General features: G+C 42.9%; 1 protein-coding gene across 2 annotated transcripts in view; it reads right to left on the reverse strand.

Moving 5' to 3' along the window:
• The window catches only part of LOC122808668 (C-type lectin domain family 4 member E-like), a 555,751-nt gene that overhangs the window by 214,089 nt on the left and 315,068 nt on the right, over positions 1-26,594 (reverse strand). For both annotated transcript variants that reach the window (XM_044079645.1, XM_044079644.1), the window contains exon 4: positions 18,358-18,512. In XM_044079645.1, coding sequence (XP_043935580.1) covers positions 18,358-18,512 — 155 coding nt within the window. The remainder of the gene's footprint in view (positions 1-18,357; positions 18,513-26,594) is intronic.

Consider the following 26,594-nt stretch of genomic DNA (forward strand, 5'->3'; position numbering starts at 1 on the left):
GTGTCAAATATATGTCATATGCTGCCTGGCTGTAGACACCCCAGCTGAATGCAGTCACAGACTGCCTACACAGAGGCATTGTATGTCTGTTGTACAAGGCCATGTCCAACACAGGAGTAATGGACATGCTCCACCACAGGAAATCAAAGCCATTGGAGCTGTGAGAGTGACAGATGTCAGCCTCAACACATAATGAAATAGGATGTGCTGGAGGGACAGATACATAACCCAGAGGCTCCCAACACCCAGAAACAGGATCCCAATCCATGTTAGGCAGAGCCCCTCACTGACACCCCTCAACAGGAATATTGCCAACTGGATGGATGATCGTACATGTATACTGGGGGTCTTCACTGTGTCATGACCAGACAGAGGCACAGTAAAGAATATCATAAATGGCCATAATAGTCACATAGCAAGGGGCGGCGAAAGCCACACACACTCTGGCTTGGCTTACTAATGCCCTACGGTAGATAGCCTAGAATGAACCCATGAACCTATGAAGATACAAATTGTACAGGACACTAAGGATAATCACAAGGCTTACTTAACTGATGGTAGGAACCATGTTGGGAATCCACAGATATGCTCCGAATCACACAGATATTACAAACAACATACCAAACACACACATATTGCTAACATACAACCTGACAGTTGCAGTGCAACCCCCCCCCCCCAGAATGCAAAATATCTATCCCATCAAACTGCTGGTCTCCTAACATTGCAGATGCTGAGGTAACAGCCATCATCTGCAAAGCAAAACACACAGCAGCAAAGGTATGTGATGGTGTCCTGGGCTGAGGCCAACATGGACTCCAAGAATAATGGAATGTCAAATCACACTACTGCCCAATGTCAGCCTTACCACAGGATATGTACCCAAAGAGCAGTGTACAACAACAGTGGTCCTTCACAACAAAGGTGTTGCCTGAATGGATACTGCAAACTACCACCCCAGGATCCTGACAAGATTAGTCTGCACAGCTATGGAAAGGATCAGTATGTACCGCAGACATAAAGCTATTGTGGACCTACTGATACTGGACCCTACACAGTGTGGTTGTCATAACTGCAGATCCTGCCCCTAAGCATGTTTGACACATTTGAAACAGTCATTAAGGTCATTGATGAGGGCAATGTGGTCCACACAGCATAGCTGGACCATGCATATGCTTCTAGACAATACCCTACGAGTTCAGTATGGATATGTTCACCAGCTTAAATATATACCCCTATGTCAGTAGAGGGGTTGCAAACCAGACCAAGGATAGAACTGACATGGTCAGACATGCTGCATCCATGTCAGACTACAAAGCAGATATGAGTGGCATCCCACAAGGCTTGGTCCTGGGCCTCCCCCCGTTCTGTATATATGTCCCATAGGTATAGGCCAACATGAAAGGACTGTGACTGAACATGTATGCAGAGGAGTACAAACAGCCCACCATATCCGACCCCCAGCTGACACAAGCAACCCACAAAAGGGCCATCTACAAACAGACAGCTGGAGCCATACCCATGTCAGCAAGCTAATTGCAGAACTGTGTATAGACAACCACCATGGATATACAGTAAGTGCCCACAAATTACCACACATGTGTTATCCCATTACGTACCTAACATGTAATGAGAGACCTGGGGACACAAGGTGATAGATATCCTGCACTGGACAAACATGTGGCTGTAGTGTTCGCAGAAACATGCCATATACCCACCCAATCATGAAGGTTGTCAGATGTAAATAAGGGGAGGTCACTGTGGCTCTGCAGTCATCCTTCATCAGCATCACAATTGACTACAATAGCCCCTGTGGGATATACCTCAGCAGACACCTCCATCAACTGTAAAGTCCACAACAGTACCCCACCAGGAGTAGCAATGAGCATGAACAGATGCCATGTGTTGCCTGAGTAAACAAACTGCAGCCACACACACTGCCATACTGCCCAGCTACAGGCAAGCTGTGCCTGATGTATGAAGCCATGTCCAGCCTGGAATCAATGAACATGCTGCACCTTGTACAATCTGAATGGCAGTGAGCTATGCACATGAGAGACCTGAACCCCAGCACTGACATACATAGGACAAGCTGTACAGAATGATCCATAACACAGAAGGCACCCCCACTCTTGAGTAAACTCCCGGTACAGGTTAGCCAGAGAGTCACCTATCGACACCCCTCAAGAGGAATCCCGATGAGTGGATGAGAGATGGTAGGTGAACCCTGGGTATCACTGTTATGTCAGAGGTAGATGGAGGCACAGTATACTAACCATGACATATGTCATGGCAAACTCCAGTTACAATGTGTGTCGAAGGACAAACACACCCTGTGACTAGCATCAGAAATGGCCTAGGGAATATCGCTAGCGTTTGCCAATGTCCACCTACCAATGTTGGACGAGCCTGGTGTAGGTAGTCCATATCTGAACATAATGCAACATGGTCATATGTGCACAACTGGCCCCTACACAGTCTGTTGTGCTCACTATGAAGATGTCAAGCAGTGATAGGACTAAAGCCCAGGATACTGTCCACCACAGTGTAAGTACTGAACCAGTACACTATACGGTACTACAGTGTTAGGTCATTATGAAAGTATGTTGACAACTGTCTGCAAAGTATCCCATGCAATTCCTGCAGGCACAGTATAATCCCTGTTGTGGCAGACACGAAGCAGTTGGCCAGTTAGTACACAACATGACACCCAACACACAACCATAAACGTGAGATATTGTTGAAGTTCACACACACCCAAATATGTGGTGGACTTCAGAGTGCAACATATGGAAAGCTCACACTGGGCATGCTCGCACACTTTGCTAAATGAGGCATATGTCAGACAACATGCCATGGAAAGGCTGAACTGGGCATGCTCACACACTTAGGCCATATCTCCGTTTAGCAGTTGGCCACACATATCTGGTATTTGTATGGGTCATTCCAGGAACCAACCACAACACAGCAATCTTCCCAGTGCACACAGTAAATGACTACAGAGACATAAGTGATATAGTGGATCACCATCATATGCAAACATCTTCCACAGATACACAAGTTGGTCATAGGAACAGGGAATGCTATGGCAATAAAGACCTGCAAACAGTAGAACAGCACAACAAATATTGTGCATCTGACAATTGAACATATGGGTGCAGAGGTCAATACTAGGCTTGTTGCCCTAGGGAATGACAGCTCAGCCAGAGTGTGCATGGCATCTGCATCCCCAGTACAGTAGGCTACTGTGCCACTGTAAAGTAAGTTACATAAGGCAACGTGTGAGGCTAGTGAGCTGTGCCTCTGCCAAGCAGGGGCACAGTGGAGATCCCAGGGTTTGAATGTGCTAAGCCACAGCCATGTTGTTGGTGTGGGCTGGAAGAGGGTTGCTGAGGATCTCTAACAGTAAGTGGCCGTCAATAACAGATTGAGGGGAGCCCTATCTGCATTGTCTGGACAATTCCACTGTCAACACTGTGTTGTGATGATTATGTGGGAATGAAGTGTCATGCCGGAACTGTTCACAGATGTCCTCCCTCTGTGGGCTACAGCTCTGCAATGTATTAGCTCACTCTGTCTGTTGGACGGCTCATATATGGCTGGTGTACACCTGACAGGTGTCTTGTTGTGGAGCAGTCATGGGTATATGTGGGATAGCATGATCAATGCAAACCGTACACATGCTCATAGAATGCAATTGTCAAGAATTATGCTGAGTGGCCAGTATAGTCCCCCAGCATGGGTCCTTTGAAGTCGTCCACCCCAGTCTTCACAAGTGTAGAGTCTGCTTGTGCTAAATACAGTTTGTGAGCAGTGACAGCCTTGCCTGGGGGTGGGGATGGGATATGGATGTCCAGGAAAAGGTGGGTATGGTCAGATATCAACAATGGTGGTCTACCTCTGGTGTGGAACAGTGAGTACCCATGTTGCAGATGGACAGGTGCAATATGTATTCCCCCATGTGGCTGTGGTGTGTGGTTCTGCCATAGCACATGGACCCACAAATTGTAGTGGCTGTAGGGTAAAGTGGTAGAGGCCTATGTAGTTCTCACACACAATATGCCTGTACCTGATGTTAACAACTGGAATGGTGTATGTGAACACCTGCATATCCCGGCACTGTTCCCAGGGAAGCTAAGTGTGTGTCCTGGATGTGGGTGTGGTGTTCTGGACTGGTTGTGTTGTGTGTTACAGGTCCTGTGGTCACGAAGCATGGTATAGAACATAACCTGCCAGTGCGATGTGCATATCTGACCCTGACGTAGGTGGCTGCAAATGCATATATATGCTATCCCCCACCTGACAGGTAGTACTAGATGTACATACCTCTGTAGAAATAAAGATGTCAGCACCCTACAAATATTGCAGGTGCAGACCAGATGCCCAGTAATTCGGTTAGCGTGCTCTGCTAATGCGTCTCCCTCAAGTGCCATAATATAGGTAGGTAGGAGTTCGAACCATGCAATTGCTCAGTGTGTGTGTGTGTGTGTGTGTGTGTGTGTGTGTGTGTGCAAGTCTGTGTGAGGAAGATGTCCCTTTTGGCAACTGTGAAAGCACTCTACAGGATGCACATTCCCCTATCTAAGCACGGATGAAGTCAGAACCCTATAAGTACAGCAAGAGAAGGGAAACCTCCCAGTAGTTAGAGTAGTGTGCTCTGCTAATGTGGCTGTCACGAGTGTCATAACATAGTTAGGTAGGGGTTTGAATCCTGCAACTGCCCATTGTGTGTGGAGGGGGGTTAGTGTGTGTGCAAGTCTGTGTGAGGGAGGTGTCCCTTTTGGCAACTGTGAAAGCACTCTACAGGATGCAAATTCTCCTATCTAAGCACAGATGATGTCAGCACCCTATAAGTACAGCAGGAGAAGAAAACCTGCCAGTAATTTGAATAGCGCGCTCTGCTAATGCATCTGGCACGAGTGTCATAACATAGTTAGGTAGGGGTTTGAATCCTGCCACTGCCCAGTGTGTGTGGATGGTGGTTAGTGTGTGTGTGAGGGAGATGTCCATTTTGACAACTGTGAAAGCACTCTACAGGATGCACATTCCCCTATCTAAGCACGGATGATGTCAGCACCCTATAAGTACAGCAGGAGAAGAAAACCTGCCATTAATTTGAATAACGTGCTCTGCTAATGCATCTGGCACAAGTGTCATAACATAGTTTGGTAGGGGTTTGAATCCTGCAACTGCCCAGTGTGTGTGGAGGGGAGTTAGTGTGTGTGCAAGTCTGTGTGAGGAACATGTCCCTTTTGGCAACTGTGAAAGCACTCTACAGGATGCACGTTCCCCTATCTAAGCACGGATGATGTCAGCACCCAATAAGTACAGCAGGAGAAGGACAACATTCCAGTAATTCAAATAGTGCACTCTGCTAATGCGTTTCTCTCAAGTGCCATAACATGGTTAGGTAGGGGTTTGAAACCTGCAAATGGTAAGTGTGTGTGTGTTTGGATGTGGGGAGTTTGTGTGTGTGCAATTCTGTAGGAAAAACATGTTAGTTTTGGCAATCAGGAGATCACACTACCTGATGCACATTACCCTTTCAAAACACTGATGATGTCAGCACCTTATAAGTACAGCCAGAGACAAGGAACCTCCTAGTAATCCGAATAGTGCGCTTCGCTAATGCGTCTCTCTCACGTGTCGTGACTTAATTAGGTAGGGGTATAAATCCTGCAAATGGCAAGTGTGTGTGTGGGGGTAGTAGGGTGTGTGTAAATGCAAGTTTGAGAGAACTGATCCTTTTGGCAAATACTGCAATACACCAGATGCTGCATATTCCCCCAGTAAACACAAGGGATGTCATCACACTATCAGCACAGCCAAACAAGGCTAGTTGGCCAGCAATGCCAATAGCGTGCACTGCTACTGGGTCTATTACCATTGTCAGAGTACAGATAGGTATGTTTTGGTAACCCACAACTGCCACGTGTGGTTGTGTCACACATTATGACCTTGTGTGGGTCTTTGTGCATAACAATGCATGCCGTTGCCTAAATCAGCAATGGCAATGCACACATGATGTATGCGTGTGACACATACACATAAATACCTGTGACCTGCAGTAGTTACCATATCTGACATGTGCCTCGAGTGGATAAATGGTATTTGCAATGCATAACAATATGACTGTGTCTTACTTTGCAGGAGCCGCACGCGGTATGTGTCTATACAGTGTAGGTGTATATGGTAAAATACCTACAGCAGGGGATACACATCTGGTCTGGGCCTTATAGTCTACATGTAGTTGATGTACAGGTGCTGCATGTTCCCACCTGTTGTGGGAGTGGTAACATGTCATTTCACTGCAATTAAGTGACCACATGCTGGGAACCCTTCAACTAGTGTGTTGTAGCTACAGTAATGCTCACGCACAATGTTTGGCTGGATGCAGTCCAGCCATATAAAGACAGTTCTTGAGACTGTCATATTGCCAGTGTTGTTATGGAGGATAGGTGGGTTTCCTGTGTATGGGAGGGTTGTGTGTGCCAGGCTATGAACCAGATGGCAGTCCGACACACTGTTAGCTGCACATAAATAGGCCCTGATGCTTTGTGCTGTGCCAACAACCTGGAGGTGTGTGTATCTGTGGTGCCTTGGGATACCACCCCCCTGTCCATGTGTGTTACATGTGTAGGGGATGACAGGCATGGTATGAGGTATAACCTGGCAGTGATGGGTTGCACCTGTGAGCCATGAATCAGGACTCTGGTACTGCACAGGCATTGCAGTTCACCATTCTGAGGACAGTGTCCAGTGCATGCATCTTGCGGTGTACACTGCTGGTGTTGTGTAGCATCACTGTTAGAGTCCTATCCTGTGTGATATCTGCGGAGGTGGCTATGTAATCCATGTCCTGCAGCATAAGGCAGTATGTGTGTATCAAGGGGCTTCGCCAATATACATTGGGCCATGGGTGTCACGTGCAAGCTGCCCCTTGCAAATCATTGTGGCTTCCCTAGCATGTAAGCACACGTTGACAGCCAGTGGATACCCTATGAATGACATTGGAGACTGAGCAGAATGTAGACATAGAACACCCTTCCTACATATAGTGGTAGCATACCTGGTGAGGGTATGATGGCAACCAAGATCAGGCTCATACTGGCCCGTGCCACATGCTGAGAGATCCCTTCTATGTTCCCTATCATGTAGTCCAGGGAGGTATGTCTCAGGTCATCCATAGTGGCATGGTCAATGACTGAGTCATATGTGTCCATGCCCTGACTGACCTGTATGCATGTGTTTTGTGGTGGACCATCGTGCCCCAGAGGCATATCACTGTGACCTTCACCATGTACAGCCTGTTGAGCGGGACCGCACTGAAGTGGCCAAGAGAGGTACCTGACACATCTGTAGCAGGTGTGTTGTGTAGCCCTACAGGCTGTGAGTGTGTGGCACACGGGATGTGTGTGCCATGTGTGGCATGTGCTCTGTTCTGACGTAACGTATGCCTGTGTGCCAGCTGCGGAGGTGTGTGATGCTCAGGCAGGATGCTATTCTGAGTCTCCAAGTATGCCCCAGTGTGTTCAGCTTGCTGTCAGTGCGTGTCTATGTCTGACTGGTATTGTAGTCACTGTAGTATGACATGCCACCTGACAGGGTATGGCATTAGTGGGTTCATGGTGCTCAGTCCCCAGATTGGCTATGTGGTGACATCCCACACATGTGTTGTACGTTCCTGGCCAAGGGTGATGGTTGACTGCATACATGTGGCAGCTGTGACATTGCCACATGACTCACAGAAACCACAACTGGACCATAGAGGTAATTCACAGGTTAACTTTGCACATGCTAAGCTAGTAGTGTGATTGCCATGGTGAGTACCAACACATAGGGCCAATGGGGAACAACTTACTGAAGGTGTGTATGTGTGGGTGTACTGCTACTGTTTCATAGCACTGGCATATATGACTGCACATGTGGGTAAATGCCAGGTAAGACATGTGCAATGTGTCACAGGCAACGTACATGAGAACAGGGCAGACAGTGAAGTTCTGTCATGTGCAAACTTGACATACATATCGTACGCTATGCAGATGTCACTAGGAGTCCACAGAAGTACTGTAACTCTGCATTGCAGGTGGAAGCAGTGTTGCAGGGAACCCCAAACGAACATGCATGCAAACAAAGCTACAGTAAGCAGGGCTGGAAGTAGCCCATTGTACAACAAAGAAGGGGTAACACTAACAGTAGGTTACAATGCAAATATGTGGGCACTATCAACATGTACCCAGGAATGCACAGTGCAGATGCCCATGGTAGAACTGATATTATGTCATAGTTAATTGTGATTTGGATTACATTGGTACTGCACACATATCAACATGCGCAAACATCCACATTGCATAGTCGTTGTGGGCAACTTGCCACCATTACTGTACATGTCCATCATTGCGTATCACTACTTGCATTAGCTCCCCCCCTGTGCTACCCATGTATGTGGCTATCTGTTGACATCCTTACCACCGGTATGCAATAATGTGCAGCTGTTACACTTTGGTATGTACTATGGGTGCAGATAACAATTCAGGACAGTCATACGGTTACTGCATCAGGCGTGCTGGGATATACACACAGTCATATCAGCACACTGTACTGTTACCAACATGATACTACTAATACACTTCTATGTAGTAACCCTGTGCATCAACAACGTGTTTACCTGTTCCTGCACTGACGTTGGAGATTGCAGGAGGTGGCACAGTTTCATCATATGCACAGGGTGTGAATTAGGTATGCCTGAGTCTGCCACTGATACCACCAACTGACATGTATGTGTATGTGTGTTGGTGAGGGACAGCAGTACAGGGTGGGGCAGTGATGGTGCAGTGTGTGTGTGTATGTGGTAGCCCTAGGTGTTAACATTTCGCATGTGTGTATGCACACACACAGTTCCACCTCATGGCTGCCATATACAGGGGTTTGTGGACAGCCACAGACTGCACCTGACAGGTCATACAGATCAGTGTCTGTGGGCATGGACATGGTACCTGTGCCTGGCAGGGGTGCTACGGACCGTATCCGGTACTAAGCCAGACTGGGTACTGTCTTCAGAAGCGGGAGTGTGACTGGACACAGGTCCCTGTTGGGACTGTCCAGAGCCACGTGCACATGGTCTCCTGTGGTGTTCCGATGACAGCACAGACCCAGCATTGCTGGGGCTGCTGCTGGCACTATGGGGGCATGCGCGGCCTGTTGTCGTCCACGCCAACTGCCATCTGCTGCTGTTGCTGGCATACGGCCACGTCGACGCCGCAACCGCCCACCATTGCCCTGGCTCATGGACATTTGGTTGTGGAACTGCTGTAATATGTCCCCACAACGTCTGTCTATGACATCGGTGAAATTACGGATAGCATCCGCGATGTCACGCATACTGTCAGTCATGGCTGTGCGACATGCTTTCAGCTCTCTCAGACCCTGTCTGGTGTACCTTTCCATACACGACTGTGCCTGAATGACAGTCCGAAACATAGCTGAGGTTGACAGACCTCTTTGGGCACATCTGCCAGAGGCAGTGCACCCATGGATGCTCCCATGAGAACCCATGGGCAACTGTCTGTGTGGTACCATTGCAGGACCCTGCCCATGGCTGCTGTGTGGGGAAGCATGTGCCACAGATACCACATTACCCTGGTCAATGCCAACTGTATCCTGTCCATCACCTAGGGACAATGTAGACAAAGGCTGTACTGGCAGGATGACTGTGCGCACTGATGGGGTTGACAGCTGTGTACTGTCAATTGGCTGACCAATGGCGGACCCTGACACACCTTCCTGTGCCATTACACAGATATCATCATTACCAGTACCTGTGGCACCAGATTCAGGTTCCCTGCTGCAGGACACCAGAGCAGCACCAGAACCTGTGGGAGGAAGACAGGAAACACAGTTTACAGTGTCCACACAATGTTACCAGTGGTGCACTTATGCACACATGCACACATGGACACAAGCACACATGCACACATGCACACATGGACACAGGCACACATGCACACATGCACACGTGGACACGTGTACATGTGCACACATGCACACGTGGGCACATGCACACATGCACACGTGGACACAGGCATACATGCACTCATGCACACATGCGCACATGGACACAGGCACACCTGCACACATGCACACCCCACAGTATACACGCAGAGCACTACTGAGTTACACTAGTATTACTAGCACTATCAGGACTATTATAGGTATTGTTAAACACACTCACCAGCATGGATGGCCTGCCTTGCTGTAACACCGGAGGGACCTGCAGAAATGTGGGGATTAATGTCAGTGGGCACAACTGTGCCATTGATACTGCATATGATACAGTGAAGTAGTACACCAGTTGCATTTCACACATCAGCTGCTAATATTGCCAATATCACACCTGCACAATTACATACTATGTTGACAGCTACATACCACGGACACACCTTACACATGCATAAACTAACAGTGTACAGAACAGTCAAGTGTACATATGGCATATTACCTGCACTCTCCATGTCGTGCTGCAGTGTGGATCCAGCCTCCATCATGATGCAGGTGTATTGCTGTTGCTGTTCCGGGGCTGGAGCCACAACATTTAGGAGTAGCCCCTCCAGTCTGGTGAGGGGGGGATGTATGGCCACCCCACCTCCTGTGGCAACCTGCTGCCTGTGGATATCCGACGCACACTGACGGACATTTCTGATTAAATCACTGCAGTGATGTCGTACCTGCTCATATGTCCTATTATGCATGCCAATGTCATTTACCCTACGGACAAGGTCTTGCCACAGTACAACCCTCTCCTGCTGATTCTGGCTGTTGTGGGAAAACAGTATGTCATACTTATGCACCAGGCTCTGGTGTATCCCCTCATCTTCCGCTGCAGAGTAGGTGGGATTAGGCTGACGCACCATCTCCCTGGAAGAGAACACAAACAGGATATCAGCAGACTATGTCAGCAATATATGGCACACATACTATACATGATACTCAAGTTTAGTGATATACTACTACTCCCATATGTTGCATGTGTGTGTCTCATGGTGGATACACAAGTACATGGCCAGATATCAGTGCTCAGCCAACACCTGTGCAACAATACCTGCCACATTCCATACAACATAGTAGCATGCCCCATCGGTCAGCACACTGTGACAGATCCAATGCACAACCTCACTCTGGGGGTTCATACCAAGGTACTGTATGTGGAACGCCATCCACTAGTGTGATCTGGACACAAGTTACTCGGCCTGGATATACATATCCCACCACCACCACCAGCACAGTAGACTACTTTGATATGTATGTGATTAGACAGTTATTCACTTGTTAGGACTGAGATGGTATCCATGCAGCCCACTGGGCCAGTGGAAGCCACAACCCACACTGCTGACCTCTTTGTGAATGCTTACCATGGACATCCCACAGATTGCATGGAACTTGCACACACATTTCTAACCCAGACCCTATGCACAAAGATTAGGCATCCTGTCCGGTGGACCCCAGCCAGAGGCAGATTGTCTAACAATAGCAGGAGGCTACTGCAGTACAGAGCAGATTCACATTAAGGGAAGGCATCTGTGGTCAGCACTGGTAATACGCTACGGTCTCTCATAACAACAGCCACGGCCTACTCTGGGAGGGAAATGGCCAGAAACACTATAGATAACCACAAGGCCTTCTTCAGTTATGTTACACATATGGACCAAATGCCTCAGATATGCTCTGAGTTAATACACACCTACTTAACATTCACCGAACACACCGATATTTGCAACATTCTTGCAGACAGGTTCGGTGCACGTATCCCCCCTCCTTCTCCCCCACAAGTAGAAATACTTATCACAGCTGAATGTAACCTCCCTATCATCTCACATGTCCAGGTGAGGGCCGCCCTCAGCAAAGCAAAACACACAGTATTACTGTGACCTGATGTTATCCCTGGATGTGTGCTACGTGCACTACAAGAGGACATACAACCACATATAAGACTAATATTTAACCTTGGCCGTACTACAGGATATGTACCTGAATACTGGCATACAGCAACAGTGGTCCCACGCCACTAAGGAGGCACCTCTACTGACCCTGGGAACTACCGCATCATAAGCATAACTGGCCTGGTCTGCTAAGCTTTGGAATTATTCAGTATGGGACGCATATACAGCGATATTGGGTACCTGCAGACACTTGTTCCTGGCCAGTTTGCCTTTGTGATGGGCTGATCCTGCCTTTTGAACCTGGTTGACCTTTCAAAACAGTCACTACAGCCATTGATGAGGGCAACGCACAGACAACTGCTGCCAGGATCATGGCCTAACACTGACTGACATGTAATGTATAGTCATCCCCTTTTGGTGGAACTACATGCACACAACATATCACATAGACATACCTACAGATACAGACCTATGACACATTTGGAGGGTTCACAGTATGCAGACTATTAACCTGATACTTTACATTACTTGTGTTTGTCACAGCTGGATGCATTACCACTACTTCTGCTTCCTGCTGCTGCTGGCACGGCTTGCTACTGTCACTGCTGACAGCTTAGACTCAGTGTGTAGCGTGTGGTTTTTTTTTTTCCCTCTCACTCAATGTCTCTGTCTGTCTCTCTCCCTCTGTCTGCCTCCAGACAGTGCAATGAATGTATTGCATGTGTGGAGTGTTAGTACAGGATGCTTTTGTAGGTATCTGCATAGGTCCATGTGATGGCCTCTGCACCAGTTGTAAGCCAGCATTTGCTAATTGCATGCAGCCAGTTGTGTACTGATTGCAGTTCTCACTGTGATTTCAGGACAGTGCTATAAAAGGGTATGTGAGATAGGCATTGCCCTTTCAGATTGTAAGGGTGGGGACCATGCTGGTATGCTGTGGACACTGTTCTGTGAGTGTAAAGGTTAGAATCTCTCTCATGATTCAGGCTGTGTTGTAGATTCACATTTCTCCATTCCTCTCTCCTGTTTCCTGTAGTAAGTGTGTATGCACACTGACACCTACAACTATATATATATATATATATATATATATATATATATATATATATATACATATGTAAATATACATACATTTATATAGGTACATTAACTGACATTATTACCTACTAGCTACCAACTAGCATGGCTGTTTCTGTTCACACACTACTATTATGGAAATCCAATAGTTTTGACAGTAATTCTAAATGACATGCTTTGTGTACTACACTTCCTATATTCCCTTTACATTCATTCCTACTTTTACATGATATATTTATTTTAGCACAATGTTCTTGTATAAGAGTCATGGCTTAGTGGTAGGTCATGCAGACTACTGTTTCCTGGGTTCGGGACTGACAGTGGGATTTTATTTTGCTTTTGAACTAACTACAGGACCTGTCAATCAGAGTGACTAAGGCACTTTTAAGCAGTTGTAACCGGGTTAGCGCTGGTTTGCGCGGAGCTCCCACATGCACACTGGCATTTAGCTCCGCGCACACACACGCACACATGCTTACAACCGCTTAACAGTGCTTACTCTGGCGCACACCCGCACTATTTTCTTTGAAAGAAATGAAAATGGGGAGACAGGAAAGTGGTGAAAAAGGGGTCACAAAGAGGGTAAGACAGTAAGGAAACAAGCTTGGGATTTGCAAGAGGGATGTAGGTAAGGCCCATAGCTGCCCATTTCTTCATCAGCAACATCTGTGCATATGTATGTAATTTGGTGTGACATTTGAAACCTTCCACCCCTGAGAGAGGTGTCAGGACAACAATAATACTTGTTGTACAGCCAATTGTAATTGATAGTTTCCATGTCCAGCAGACATGTGTGCGGAATGGGCAGCTATGTATGGGGCATAATTTTTTTGTGGGTACAGAGTGCCCTTTTTTTTTTTTTTTTCAGGTGAGAGTGGTATGTCAGGTGAAGGAAGTCAGTATAGCTGGGGAGGTAGGTTGGGTAGGTCAACAGACAAGACAAACAAGACGCATACAGGGGCGGTGTATGACACGTGTGGGAGGGTTACACAATTGACGGGGACAGAGTTTTGGATATCCAGAGCCCATGAGCCCACAGATGGCAATAGTGGAACTGATATACCCACCCATGGGCAGTTGCCACTGTTCCTTCACTGCTCAGGATGGGCTGTGCTGGGGGCTGTGTAGGCCGGGCAACAGGCATGCCCGTAAGTTGTGCCACCTGTGCCTCAAGCTGGCGTAGGGGCCCAAGAACAGAGTCCTGGATCTCCCTACGCACCACAGTCCAGACGCTACAGAGGGTGAGTGGTGGTTCTCCTCCGGCCACACTTGCAGAGGGGGGACGAGCCCCATCCCCTGCAGCGCTTCCACCTGCAGGTGGCACAGGGCCACTGGAGGAGGGTCCAGACTGGGCACTAGTACCAGGTGCACTCGCCAGCTGAGATGGGAGAGGTGGGTCCGCTGGAACCCACCTTCCCTGTCATCCTATGTTTTGCATTATGTCATGACAGTTTGGGTTAGTAACATATAATACCAGTCACAATTAGTTGTAACAGCATGCATTAGTATTCCCATTAACCAAACACCCAGATGTTCACACCATTGAACAGCGAGCATAACACATGCATAATTTGAACAGCAATACACAGTCCAACAACATGCAGGGTTGATTGATGGCAACAGGCCATCAGGTTTGGATGTATGAACGGGGCAGATGCATCAATAGACATGCAAATATTTATGACCCAACAGGACAAATGTCCAGGAGTGTTAATTGTGATTGCACATACCATTTTCACTTGGAATGGGTTATATGTGTTTATAGGGTGGGGTGAAGAAAATAATACTAACACCTTCGAATACCAATACATATGCTGTACATTTCTAATAGCTGCACATATATACACACTACTGTTCTAACTACAGTTTCCTATATGATAACTACTTCAATTTGGTGATAGGACTGTTACTGCTACATCAATATACATGTTATTGTTCTTCATACACATTCATATCTGGCTTTGTTCAGCTACATCATCCTACTACATTTGCATTATATAGCTATAGACAACTGTGGATGTTTGGTATGTCAGACAATCATACTATCTGCATATTGCAGACTGAGAGCAACATATCCAGATTTTGGGATACACATTCCAGCTGCAGCAACACTTTGAACAGATTTCGCTGTTTGGTTTTGCTTCTCACATGCATTTCATTCTGTACTGACTGCAGTATACTTTATTCAGGGGTTATTACTACTTTATTGGTGGATTCATAACACTTTCTCACACTCTCTCACTTGTTTTTATTTTACTATTCAGGATGGTACTTACTTCTAGGCTTTATTGACATGTTTTACCTGTAGTTATTACAATCCTTTCCAGCAGTCTCACTTCTGTCATGTTTCAGTATTTCAACAGGGGTATATTTCACACATGTGATTTGCTCATCTTCTGCAGCTGTACTTTTCAGCCTGCTGCAGGTTGTGTACTATTATATTACAGGTGGTGCATCTTTATTTCAGACTTTATTTCAGACATTTTCATTTTTCTGTTTGGATTACAAACTGCAACACACTTTTGTAATCAAGCAATACTTGCAAACACTCTTACACTTGTTACTTGCACATTCTATTACTTAGTGACTACACTGCACTCTTTTGCTAACTGTCATACTTTTATATTTCTTTACAGTTACTGGGAGAGGATTACTGACCTGCCTGGTGGCGCAACCAAACCAGCCTATCGCCATAGGCTCTGCGGTTTGCAGAACGGACACCTGCAGCTGTAATATAAATGAAGTAATATTGGAATACACATCTCCATAATATCAGCTAGTTTAATTTCTTACATACATAATTACATGTAACTTACTCAGTAGTGGGGCGTTGGGCATTTGCCGGGCCTCCTGGATCCAAAGTTTCAATTGCTCCTGCTTGCGTCTCTTCAGGTCCGCATGGTGGTGATGAACCTGCTCACCAGTCCTTGGAATCCCTTTGGCACTGGTGAGATCATGAGCCAACCGGTCCCATGCCTCAGCCCTATATGCTCCCCACAGGACCTGGCTCTGCATGAGTTGGGCCTCATGATTGTGGACTAGGAGCCAGACCATGTATCTGGACTCTTCAACGCCCCACCTCTGTGCTCGAAAGCAACTACCCTCACCTACTCCTGTCATTCTGGCTGCAAGTCAGTTCTACAATTGTTTATGCTGTGTATTCCCGCCTATGGGGCTTATATAGGCCGTTTTTCCCACACATATCTGTGATTGGCCATTTTGGAATTGTATCAACTTCACAAAACCTGCTTTGTCATGCTCCACTTTGTATTCATTCCTATATATTTGCTATTACTGCATTGATAGGTGCTGCTTTCATGGCTGAGTGGTTCAGTACCTTGCCTATGGTGCATAGTATTCTGGGTTCGAACCTGGCCACTGCTTTTTATTTTTTATGACTGTCTAGACAGGATGAGGGGTGTGTCTGTGTAAAGGCAGTTTTGATACGGCTTGCTCAATGTTGCCTGTCGGTTAGCTTGTTGGCGCGGTGCGCAGCTCCGCACAAACGGGGTACGCTGGTTTACGCCTCATTTGGCTATCAGCATGCATATTGTGCTCAGCTCAGCTAGGGGCACACAGTTTCAGCAGGTTAAACCACTGCTCACCTACGGGCACTCATTTTGCACCTGTTAAACCACTGCTCACCTACGGGCACTCATTTTGCACCTGTTAAACCACTGCTCACGTACGGGCAGATGCACTCACCTTGTTAAACTGTAGCTCAGCTATAGGCACATCTGGCATCTTTTATTATTTTGTTATCTCACATTTCTTCAAAATAAATGGGCTATTTCATTACATTTTACATATACTATGATTTTATATGTGTACATGTTTGTCAGGGACTTGTTTCGTGCTTATTTTACTAGAAATGAAAATTGGTGTTGTGGGGGCTCGAACCATGAATGCCTGCTCTTCAGCCAACATCTCTACCACTACGCTATTGGCTTTTGGCTTATTTTGCTTATTTAGTTCTTATATCCTTTTCCACTGACTGCTAACTGTGGCTAAGCTACCGCGCAAATGAGCGCACTCACGGCCAAACATCTTTACGATTTAAAAAAAATATATAACATGTTCATTTATATATTTTATGTTCATAGTCTGTGGGGGCATGTGTTGTGTTGTGTTCATTCACATTTCCATGGCCTCTGTCGTGGGTGTTTACTTTGGGCAATTTTACTCTTCTGGGGCGTGTCCGCTTGCAGGGCTCGGCCTATGGACACCCCCTCTACTGTCTTCCATGGACCGTGTTAGCCTTCGATGTGATTCAGCATGTCCTCATGCATGTGCATGACATGCTGACGTCACACCGTTTAACTGCAGCCTCCGTGTAAGCCATGTATCTCTTACACGGAGGCTTCGTGAATCCTGCCCAATGTCTTATATAAATATTCAATAGCTTGTTCCTAATTTACTAAGCTTCCTTTTGTTATTATTGACTCAGTCAGCTACAATCTAAGGGATGGGGATCCCAAATGTTGCTAGAAATTAAAGAATTAAAATGAAAGTTAAAATTACAAGCAATGTCTTACCCAAGCTCAAATGAATATAGTTCTATTCAGTCTGTTTTAATTATGAGGGCAAATAATTTTTAATGGGAAGAAAGTTTTAAAAGTTTTATGTTTTATATTTTGTGTGAGACAGGCTTTGTTTGAATTTCATTATATACTGTATAATGATTGTTCCCACTGTTTTAGGTTAATTGGATAAGTAGTTAATTAATTGGTTTTGTATAAAAAGGCCATTTTGCTGATATAGTTTGATTCTGATGAAGTCCTGTATGTAATAAGGATGAAAGTGCTTAATTGGTTTGGTCATAAATAAATTATATATTTTATAGAAGAATCCTGGTTGTGACTTCTGGTTGCTATTTTTTTTAGTTTTAATCCACAGAGGTTTCCCTGTTTGCAAGTGTTTGCTCGTCGTTAAGTGACTCTTACTGAATCTAAAAACATTTGCACTCATGTATTCATCGCTTCACGATGGATACATGAAAAAAATCATTAGGCTTAGCTGAATTCCCCCTAAAGTCTTTAACTGCTGGCACTGCACTATACTGACTCATGCTTTGCCACACATACTATCTTGTATTGCATCTGAAGCTGTGTGCCTTGGAGAAAAAGAAAAAACTGTAAGAAAAAAAATAGTTTTTGTTTTTCTCACAAAAACTGATGATTATTAAAGTGTGTAATTTATGTTTCAGTGGATCACAAGGAAAATATGAGACCCCTTTCAGACACATGCAGATAAATAGAAGAGAGAGAGAGAGAGAGAGAGAGAGAGAGAGAGACATGGGGGGAAATACAGAGATAGAGAAAATGGAGGATGGAATTTTTCTCACCTGCTCTTCTTTACTGTTAATCACCACCAGATCAGCATTGCTAGACTTGCAGGACTCTCTGCTCATACTCCAGTTGAGGCGGTCATTTGAAAAGAAGTAACATGACTGTTGGAAATGTATCCATTTATCTGGGCATGATAAGAAACAACTTCCTCCTGGAAAAAAAATATATATCACAAGTAGGAGATCAGCGATTTGTTAAAACAAGCCAGCATGTTTGCTTAAAACGTGTTTTCTTTCAGAAATTTACAAAACTGAATCATGTGCCTTTCTCTCTTTACTTTAAAGTGGGAGAAGTAACAGAAAAAAATGTAACTATGAGGGGGTTAGAAATATATTAATTTAGTATTTCTTTACTTGGAAAAACAAATGGATAGCTACAGGATCATGGACAGGAACTGGCAATGAATATTGGCACTAAAAATACAAGTCTAGGACACATACATATCCGGCATCTCATTCTCATACAAGAGCAACAGTTAAAAAAGGTCTGGATATGGGGTATTCATCAGCTGCAGGCTATGATATACACGATAACAGCTTCAATTTAATTGCTTTAGTTGTTGAAAAGAATTAGTTCATAGGTTTCACAGATCAGTATAATATGGAGTCCCTGCACACACACACACACACACACACACACACACACACACACACACACACACACACACGCACGCACGCATGCACATGCACGCACACACACACACACACACACACACACACACACACACACACACACACACACACACACACACACACACACACACACACACACACACACACACCACACGCATGCACACATGTTCATGAAAGCATGCGCATATGCACGTTCACAAACATAAATTATATTACGACAATTCAGATAGTACATTTTTTCAGCACAGCAGTAAAATTAATTTCTGATTTTCTGCACCTTTTCAAATGGCACATCTGTAAGTCAAAATTCTGCATTGCTTAATCTGTCTAGAAATGAAGTCATCACTATTATATGCAGAGCTGTGTATTCTTCTGTGGGAACTCTCCAGTACTTGTGCAGTTTGCCATCCTCCTTCATTTACTCTTTTTTCTGTCTGATTTCATAGGACAGTCATAGAATTCAGTTTTCCCTAATATTCTTGAGATATTTTGACTTTGACTTGAATATAAAAGAAAACTTATGCAGAGAATCTGAATATTCATTTAACCTTTCTGCATATATATCTCTAAATCTAAGATACATTCTACTTAATGGATTGCAGCGGATGTAAACATGGTATACACTCTGTTAAATAATTTGGAGATAAGTTGTTATCCATAACAAACACATTTTCTCCACAGATTAGTGATATTGTTTTAAGTTACAGCTTGTACAAAGTGTTAGTATATTTCAGCCAGTTACCTACATAGAACAAATGTGGATTATATAATTGTTATATAAATGTACTCCACTAAAGTGCTGTGCATAGTAAAGTTTTTTTTTTAATTTCTCCTTGTTTTGTATGGTGATAGAAAACTTTTAGATTTTGTTTCTTTGCATTTTTTAAGATCTGTTATGTTTGAAATTGTTAGCATTGACCAAAAATTTAATATATAAGTAAAATAAAAAGGTTTAACTAACTACAACTCTCTGATAATGTGTTAAGATACTTGAATTATGGGTGTCAGTTCACATGACCAGCAAATGAGTTTTTAACAGGTCTTTATTTTACATTTTAGACATTGATGGTAAAATCCCAGAAATCTAGCTGAAGAGGTTGTGATTAAGTATGGGCCATTGTTATTACCCACTACTATCATAAACCCAGATCACAGTGATGAACAGTTCCTGATCATCATTTGAAAGGTCATCTATCAAATAGGCACTATTTCTGATGCCATAATAAATCTCTAACATGCTACAGGTTACATGCAACTTCTACAGACTACAATGAATTGCTGTAATTTTAATCCCGGCAACTATGTATTTAACAACCTTAGAGCAGTCAGCAAGTAAGTCAAAATTCACAGTACAATTAGGGTAGAAAAAATATGACAAGACTATATGACAGCTCATTAGATTCATATTGAAACAAAGGATTTACCAACACTGCAACCCTTACATCCATTGCAGTAACATAATATCTAAAGTCGATACCTGTGACTCAGCAAATTATCTATGGAAATAGTAAGCCAAAAATAAAATATAAAATAGGAGCATACTCTCTCCCCTCATCTGCAAAGCAGTGGTGCTGTATACAGTACATAGATTTAATAAATTATAAATTTCAGGTTGCTGAAGGTCAAAATATATGACAAGTGCAACCTTTAAGGACATTGTGGTATACAGTGCTGTATCCACTATGCACCCTAATCATGTATGCTGCAATGTCCTTAAAGATCAGTTCTGGAGAATCTCTGGGCTACATACTGATAAGGCCAAATTCTGAACTGTCTCTGAGGACTTGAAAAGCAGTTTCATAAGAAGATGGTATTGACAGAGAGAAGTGAAAATATACATGAGTGAGGTATTGGCACTTAGATCTACGGATGGGACCCCTTTTTCAGAAGAAGAGATGGACAAAGATCATATGATGTGATGCAAGCCGGAATGTCACTACTAACAACAATGTGTGTGCGACTTTGACCTTTTCTAGCAACATCAGTAGGGTGTGTGATATTGTTCAGAAGAGTTGGTCCATTCGTCAGACGGATGAGTGCATTAGAGAACCAGCAGACAACAAACCTAGTTTCTGCTTTAAGAATGCCATGTCTCTGAAAAGACAGCTATGTTATGGTCCCAGTTTGGACAAAGACAACAGTTCTCTTAGATCTGAGAGGGCTGGGACCTTCCCTTGTCAGTTATATAAAGCATGTAGTTACATTTTAAGTCCTAAAACTTTTCAACACCCATTGACTGGTTTTAATTTTAGTCCCAGGCTGTATACCGATTATAGAAGTTGTGATATGGTGTATCTGCTAGTCTGTAGTAAAGATCCTCACTTCTATGTGGGGAAAATTAGCAGACCTTTTAAATAAAGACATATGAGTGCTATCCGGCGTAAGAAAATGATGGATGTGCATATGAAACGTGTTTCTGAGAATCCAGGGCATACTTTTTCATTTCTGGTTTTACAGTTGGTGAAGAAGAATAAGAGGGGCGGTAACATTGTTCATAGTACTGAACTGGCTGAGATGAAGTGGATTGTGAGGCTACAAGCGGATAAGACTACTGGGCTTAATGGGATGTAACTTTAAGACTTGCATTATGTATTACTTTAATGCCAGCTTTTCACTGATACATTCCTTGTATTTTTTGACTGGATAGTTTTTATTGAATGGAATGTGTGTTTCTGTTTATAGTGTTGCTTCATAGCTTGTGGCTTTTAGATCCGAAGAAGAGTTTAATGCTTGAAAGCGCTTCTCTGTTTTATCTTATTTAGTAAACATTTTGTGTGTTTTTAAACTGGATTTGGTGGTGTTGTTGCACCTTTCTTTTTTCTTGATTTTGTGCATTTTGTTTGGGACCGACTTTTTGCTGCAGTTTGTGTATTTTTCATACTGAAGTCATGCCTGTGGTAGTCTCTAGTACCTCATCAATGAAACACACACAGGAGATGACTATGAGTTTTGAACCACCAGCCTTCCTATTTAGTTACACAATCTAAACAGCAATTTATAAACTACAAGCTCCACAGCAGAAGTTTCACTCTGATGGCGTGAGGTGCCTTTAGAGAGGATGACCTCATTTGTGTGTTGCAGTGAAGCTAGTGTTCCTCACATGTTTGTGAGAAACGACAAGTGTGCTGATGGGAATGGATAAGGAGGAACGGCTGATCAAACATAATGATATGACAGTAGACAGTGACATGTTCCTCTTTCACATGATGTTTGGATGGCAAACACATTTGTAAAACACAGCATAGGCAGTGAAGCATTCCTGGCTGATCAGGTCAGGATGATGCCATGCTAACTGTATTCATTGCTGCTGTCATTACAAAAGGAATTTGCTTATTTATGGAGGAGGTGCAGCATCTACTCACAGCAGTGAAAGACTTGCCAGTACAGTGGAGTTAAGCATTGATGAAGTGTGTGTGAAATCCTTCTCTATGGCTGGGTATGAGTTGAGAGTGTAAGTGCTGCAATGCAGACATAAGTCTATAGAATGAAGTGTTCAGTTTAAATCACAGTTACGTGCAGTTGTGTTGCATACAGCAGTCCATTACCACATACACAAGTAATACAAGCCACTAGCAATACTGATCTTCCTTCACATGGCTGTTGTTGTATGCATCTTGCTTTGCACATTTCTCATGACAGTACTTCTGTGGTCCTTGTCAAACATAAATTCTGACTATTGTAACCACTCCTTATTGAACTAATAAATTGCTATAACAACCAAAACAAAATGACCTGTGAAAAACAGCTCTACTTTCCAAATACACTTTTAATCAAAGAACACACTTCTCTTAGCGCCTCGGCCGTAGCCTTTACAGAGTAAAAACTTTCTTTGTTAAAAAACATCTTATTTATACAATTTCTATTAATCAATTAGCAATTAAGTTACAACAATTATTCAATTCTCTTCTTAAAGTTAAAAAACATTATATAAAGCTTTGCCAATTGCATTTTTTGTTCATACCCTTAGATATGTGTGTCATATTTCATTATTAAAATAGACTCCTTCTGTCTTAATACATATTTTAATAACTCTACATTATCATATTGTAATGTTACTTGCTCCAGCACTGTTACTTTCATAGTTTTTATTTCACCTTTATGTTCTTTATTAAAGTGTTCAGCTACAGGACTGAGAATTTTATTACTTCTTATGTCTGTCACATGTTCTTTTATTCGTTCTGCTAAGGATTTTTTTTGTTTCCCCTATATAACATTTATTACAAGGGCACATTAAACCATAAATCACACCTTTACTATAACAAGAGTACGTTCCCAATGTGTCAAATTCCTTTCTCCCTATTTTTGGGAGTTGTAGAAATGACATCTGAGAAGGAGAATATGTTCTTTGTTGCCAGATATGGTTTATTTTCTCAGAGATTGACAGAGGTGGTTAAGGAATATTGGAAACAAATTAGAAGGGATGTTCAGTCATTATCACGAATAGAGTTAGGAATTTCTTACCAAAGGGGAAGAAATTTAAAGGATTTTTTGATACATGCAAAATATAGAAGACCGATAGAGAAAATGTTGGAGAATGTGGAAATGAAAGGAACATTTCCCTGTGGTAAATGTTCTGTATGCCAGCATATAATGACAAAAATAGAGAAAATAGGGGGAAAGGAATTTGACACATTGTTATAGTAAAGGTGTGATTTATGGTTTAATGTGCCCTTGTAATAAATGTTAGATAGGGGAAACAAAAAAATCCTTAGCAGAACGAGTAAAAGAACATGTGAGAGACATAAGAAGTAATAAAATTCTCAGTCCTGTAGCTGAACACTTTAATAAAGAACATAAAGGTGAAATAAAAACTATGAAAGTAACAGTGCTGGAGCAAGTAACATTACAATATGGTAATGTAGAGTTATTAAAATATGTATTAAGACAGAAGGAGTCTATTTTAATAATGAAATATGGCACACATATCTAAGGGTATGAACAAAGAATGCAATTGGCAAAGTTTTATATAATGTTTTTTAACTTTAAGAAGAGAATTGAATAATTGTTGTAACTTAATTGCTAATTGATTAATAGAAATTGTATAAATAAGATGTTTTTTTAACAAAGAAAGTTTTTACTCTGTAAAGGCTACTGCCGAGGCGCTAAGAGAAGTGTGTTCTTTGATTAAAAGTGTATTTGGAAAGTAGAGCTGTTTTTCACTGGTCATTTTGTTTTGGTTGTTATAGCAATAAATTCTGACTATGTTTACCTTCCTATGGAATGTGATAAGAAATAATTTCTGTTTGGCTGTATTATTGCCTTACTGCATTTGCGCACAGCTAGGCTGTGCGCAAGCAGGTTTCACTGCATAAGGAAAAAAATAAAATGAAATTTGGTCTGAATTCAGTAGTGCAAAGCGGCTTAGTAATGGTGCATGGCCATCAGCAGTCTGTACAGTACTGAGTGCAGAAATTGTACTTGTCACATAGTTAGCTGTGTGGCACATGGTGTAAGGGCAGCGACTTTAGATGAAGAAGACAAGGGGAGTGAGGGTTTCAGTCCAACTCACAGATACCTTTAATAAAAGCTATCAGAATGCATTTTCTGAACATTTTCATTAAGAAAGGAAACTACATACAAATGAATAGCATAAGAAATGTATCATTAATACCTGCATACCTACACTGTTCTAGCTAGCATATCTTATTAAGGTTTCACACATAATCCTAAGATGATTGTGTGTAAGACATCAAGTTCAGTTTATCTCTTTTTTCCTTAAGCAGTGAAACATGTTTGCATACCATGTAGCAGCGTGCAAGTACAAAAGGCTGTAAAAAATATTAAAAAAAAATAACGTGAAATTGTAATTAAAGTGGGACTTCACTATTACTAATATGTCAGCATCGGCTTACCACATCATAACTTGTGTTACATATCATGGCTGGTTCACATAATGACAATTATTAATTAACGGGATACACAGATGTTGACATAATGTGAGTTGTGACACATCACACACAACTCATACTGATATACTTTAAACGAGGGCTGTGTTACTGTAATGACTCATACTTAGGCTTTATGTATAAGACATTTATCATATAATATACATATTTCAACATTCATCCTCTTCTTAAATATGAGTTACACTACTTTTAAAGTAGTTATGACATCATACATAATAAAAGTTGCCATTAGCAAGAAGTATGTCAGTGGAGTAAACATATTGGTCACAGCAAGTCAGAAGGAGTTTAAGAAGCATAATCATCATTGTTTACACTAACTTAGTGTATGTAATTAATTCATATTAAAAACATTTGTCAATGCTACCAGTTCAAACCATTACTGAATGGTTGCCTACTTTGGATTAGAACCACACAGCAGCTCTATCATTCCTCTTAGGTCAACACATTTATAGTTTGTGCTACAGAAACAGGTAGATGAAAGGTACATTTTATTTTATCAATACTATTTAGACTGCTTAGAGCTATACAACAAAACCAGGCTTGTTTGCGCACTTGACAGTAGTCTAAACTATCCCCGGATTTACGAATCTTCCATGCAGGACTAATCTAGTCCTGCACAGAAGCGGCAGTTTAAAAGGACGACAGCAGTATGCCATGCATATTAATGAAGGCGTGCTGCCTGAACTCCTAATGCTACATGGAGCGTGGACAAGTTCAGAGGGCGTGTCTGAGAGCAGAGCTCTCAGAATAAACATGCCCCTGCAAAGTAAAACAGAAGAATGTGTAAATAAATGAGCAATACCACGCATAAGTGTTCCCATATCCTCACAAACAGTCCCCATGTGCTCAACAGCAACAGTACATTCAAATAAAATGAAGAAACACTTTTATTTATTTTTTTTAAACCCCGAGTACAGCTAACCATAGGTGCGCATTTTTGCCCATCGCTTAGCTACAGTTGAAGCAGCTGAAAAGGCTGAAGAGGATAACAATGAATATATATGCAAATGAAACAGCACAGCAATAGTGTAGTGATTAGAGCATCTGCCTAATGAACAGGCATTCCCGGTTTGAGTCCCACTGCAGTACAAATCATTTTCTATGTGAAATCTGTATATGAACATACTTGTACATCTTTTTGCCATATAACTTACATAACAACATTTAAATGTGAACTGGAGTACTGCATTAAATGCACATGTGAAGTGTCAGTGTCATAATGAATAAGGCACTAGTAAGCAGGTCTAAGCAAAAACAACCAGTAGTAAGCCTGTTTAAGTGTGTTTGCATGTTGGTAAGCAAAGGTTAGCAGTGCTTACAGTCTTGCAAACCCATACAAACCCGCTCACAACTGCTAAAAAGTGCTTTAATCACTCTGTACCCAACGGCCCCTGTTCTGCCCACCAACAAAATAAACTGCCTCTGCAAGGCTCAAACTCAGGACCCTGTACACTATAGTCACAGTAGTTAACCACTCAGTCATTATAGCAATAGATATGAATAAGGTATCAGAAAACTAATCCTCACCACAGGAAAACCAAACCAAACATGTGAACTGAATCAATGTACAGTGTGAAGTGGTATAACCTTCTACAAAACATAAATATGTGAACTGGAGTACTGCAGTAAGCATATATCTGAGGTGTGATTGTAATAAAGTGTAGAATTCCCCAGGTCCCCATACAGTGCATGTAC

Source organism: Protopterus annectens, chromosome 8.part0, assembly GCF_019279795.1.
Source record: "Protopterus annectens isolate FY-2018-M chromosome 8.part0, PAN1.0, whole genome shotgun sequence".
In the NCBI taxonomy this organism is placed as follows: Eukaryota; Metazoa; Chordata; order Ceratodontiformes; family Protopteridae; genus Protopterus; species Protopterus annectens.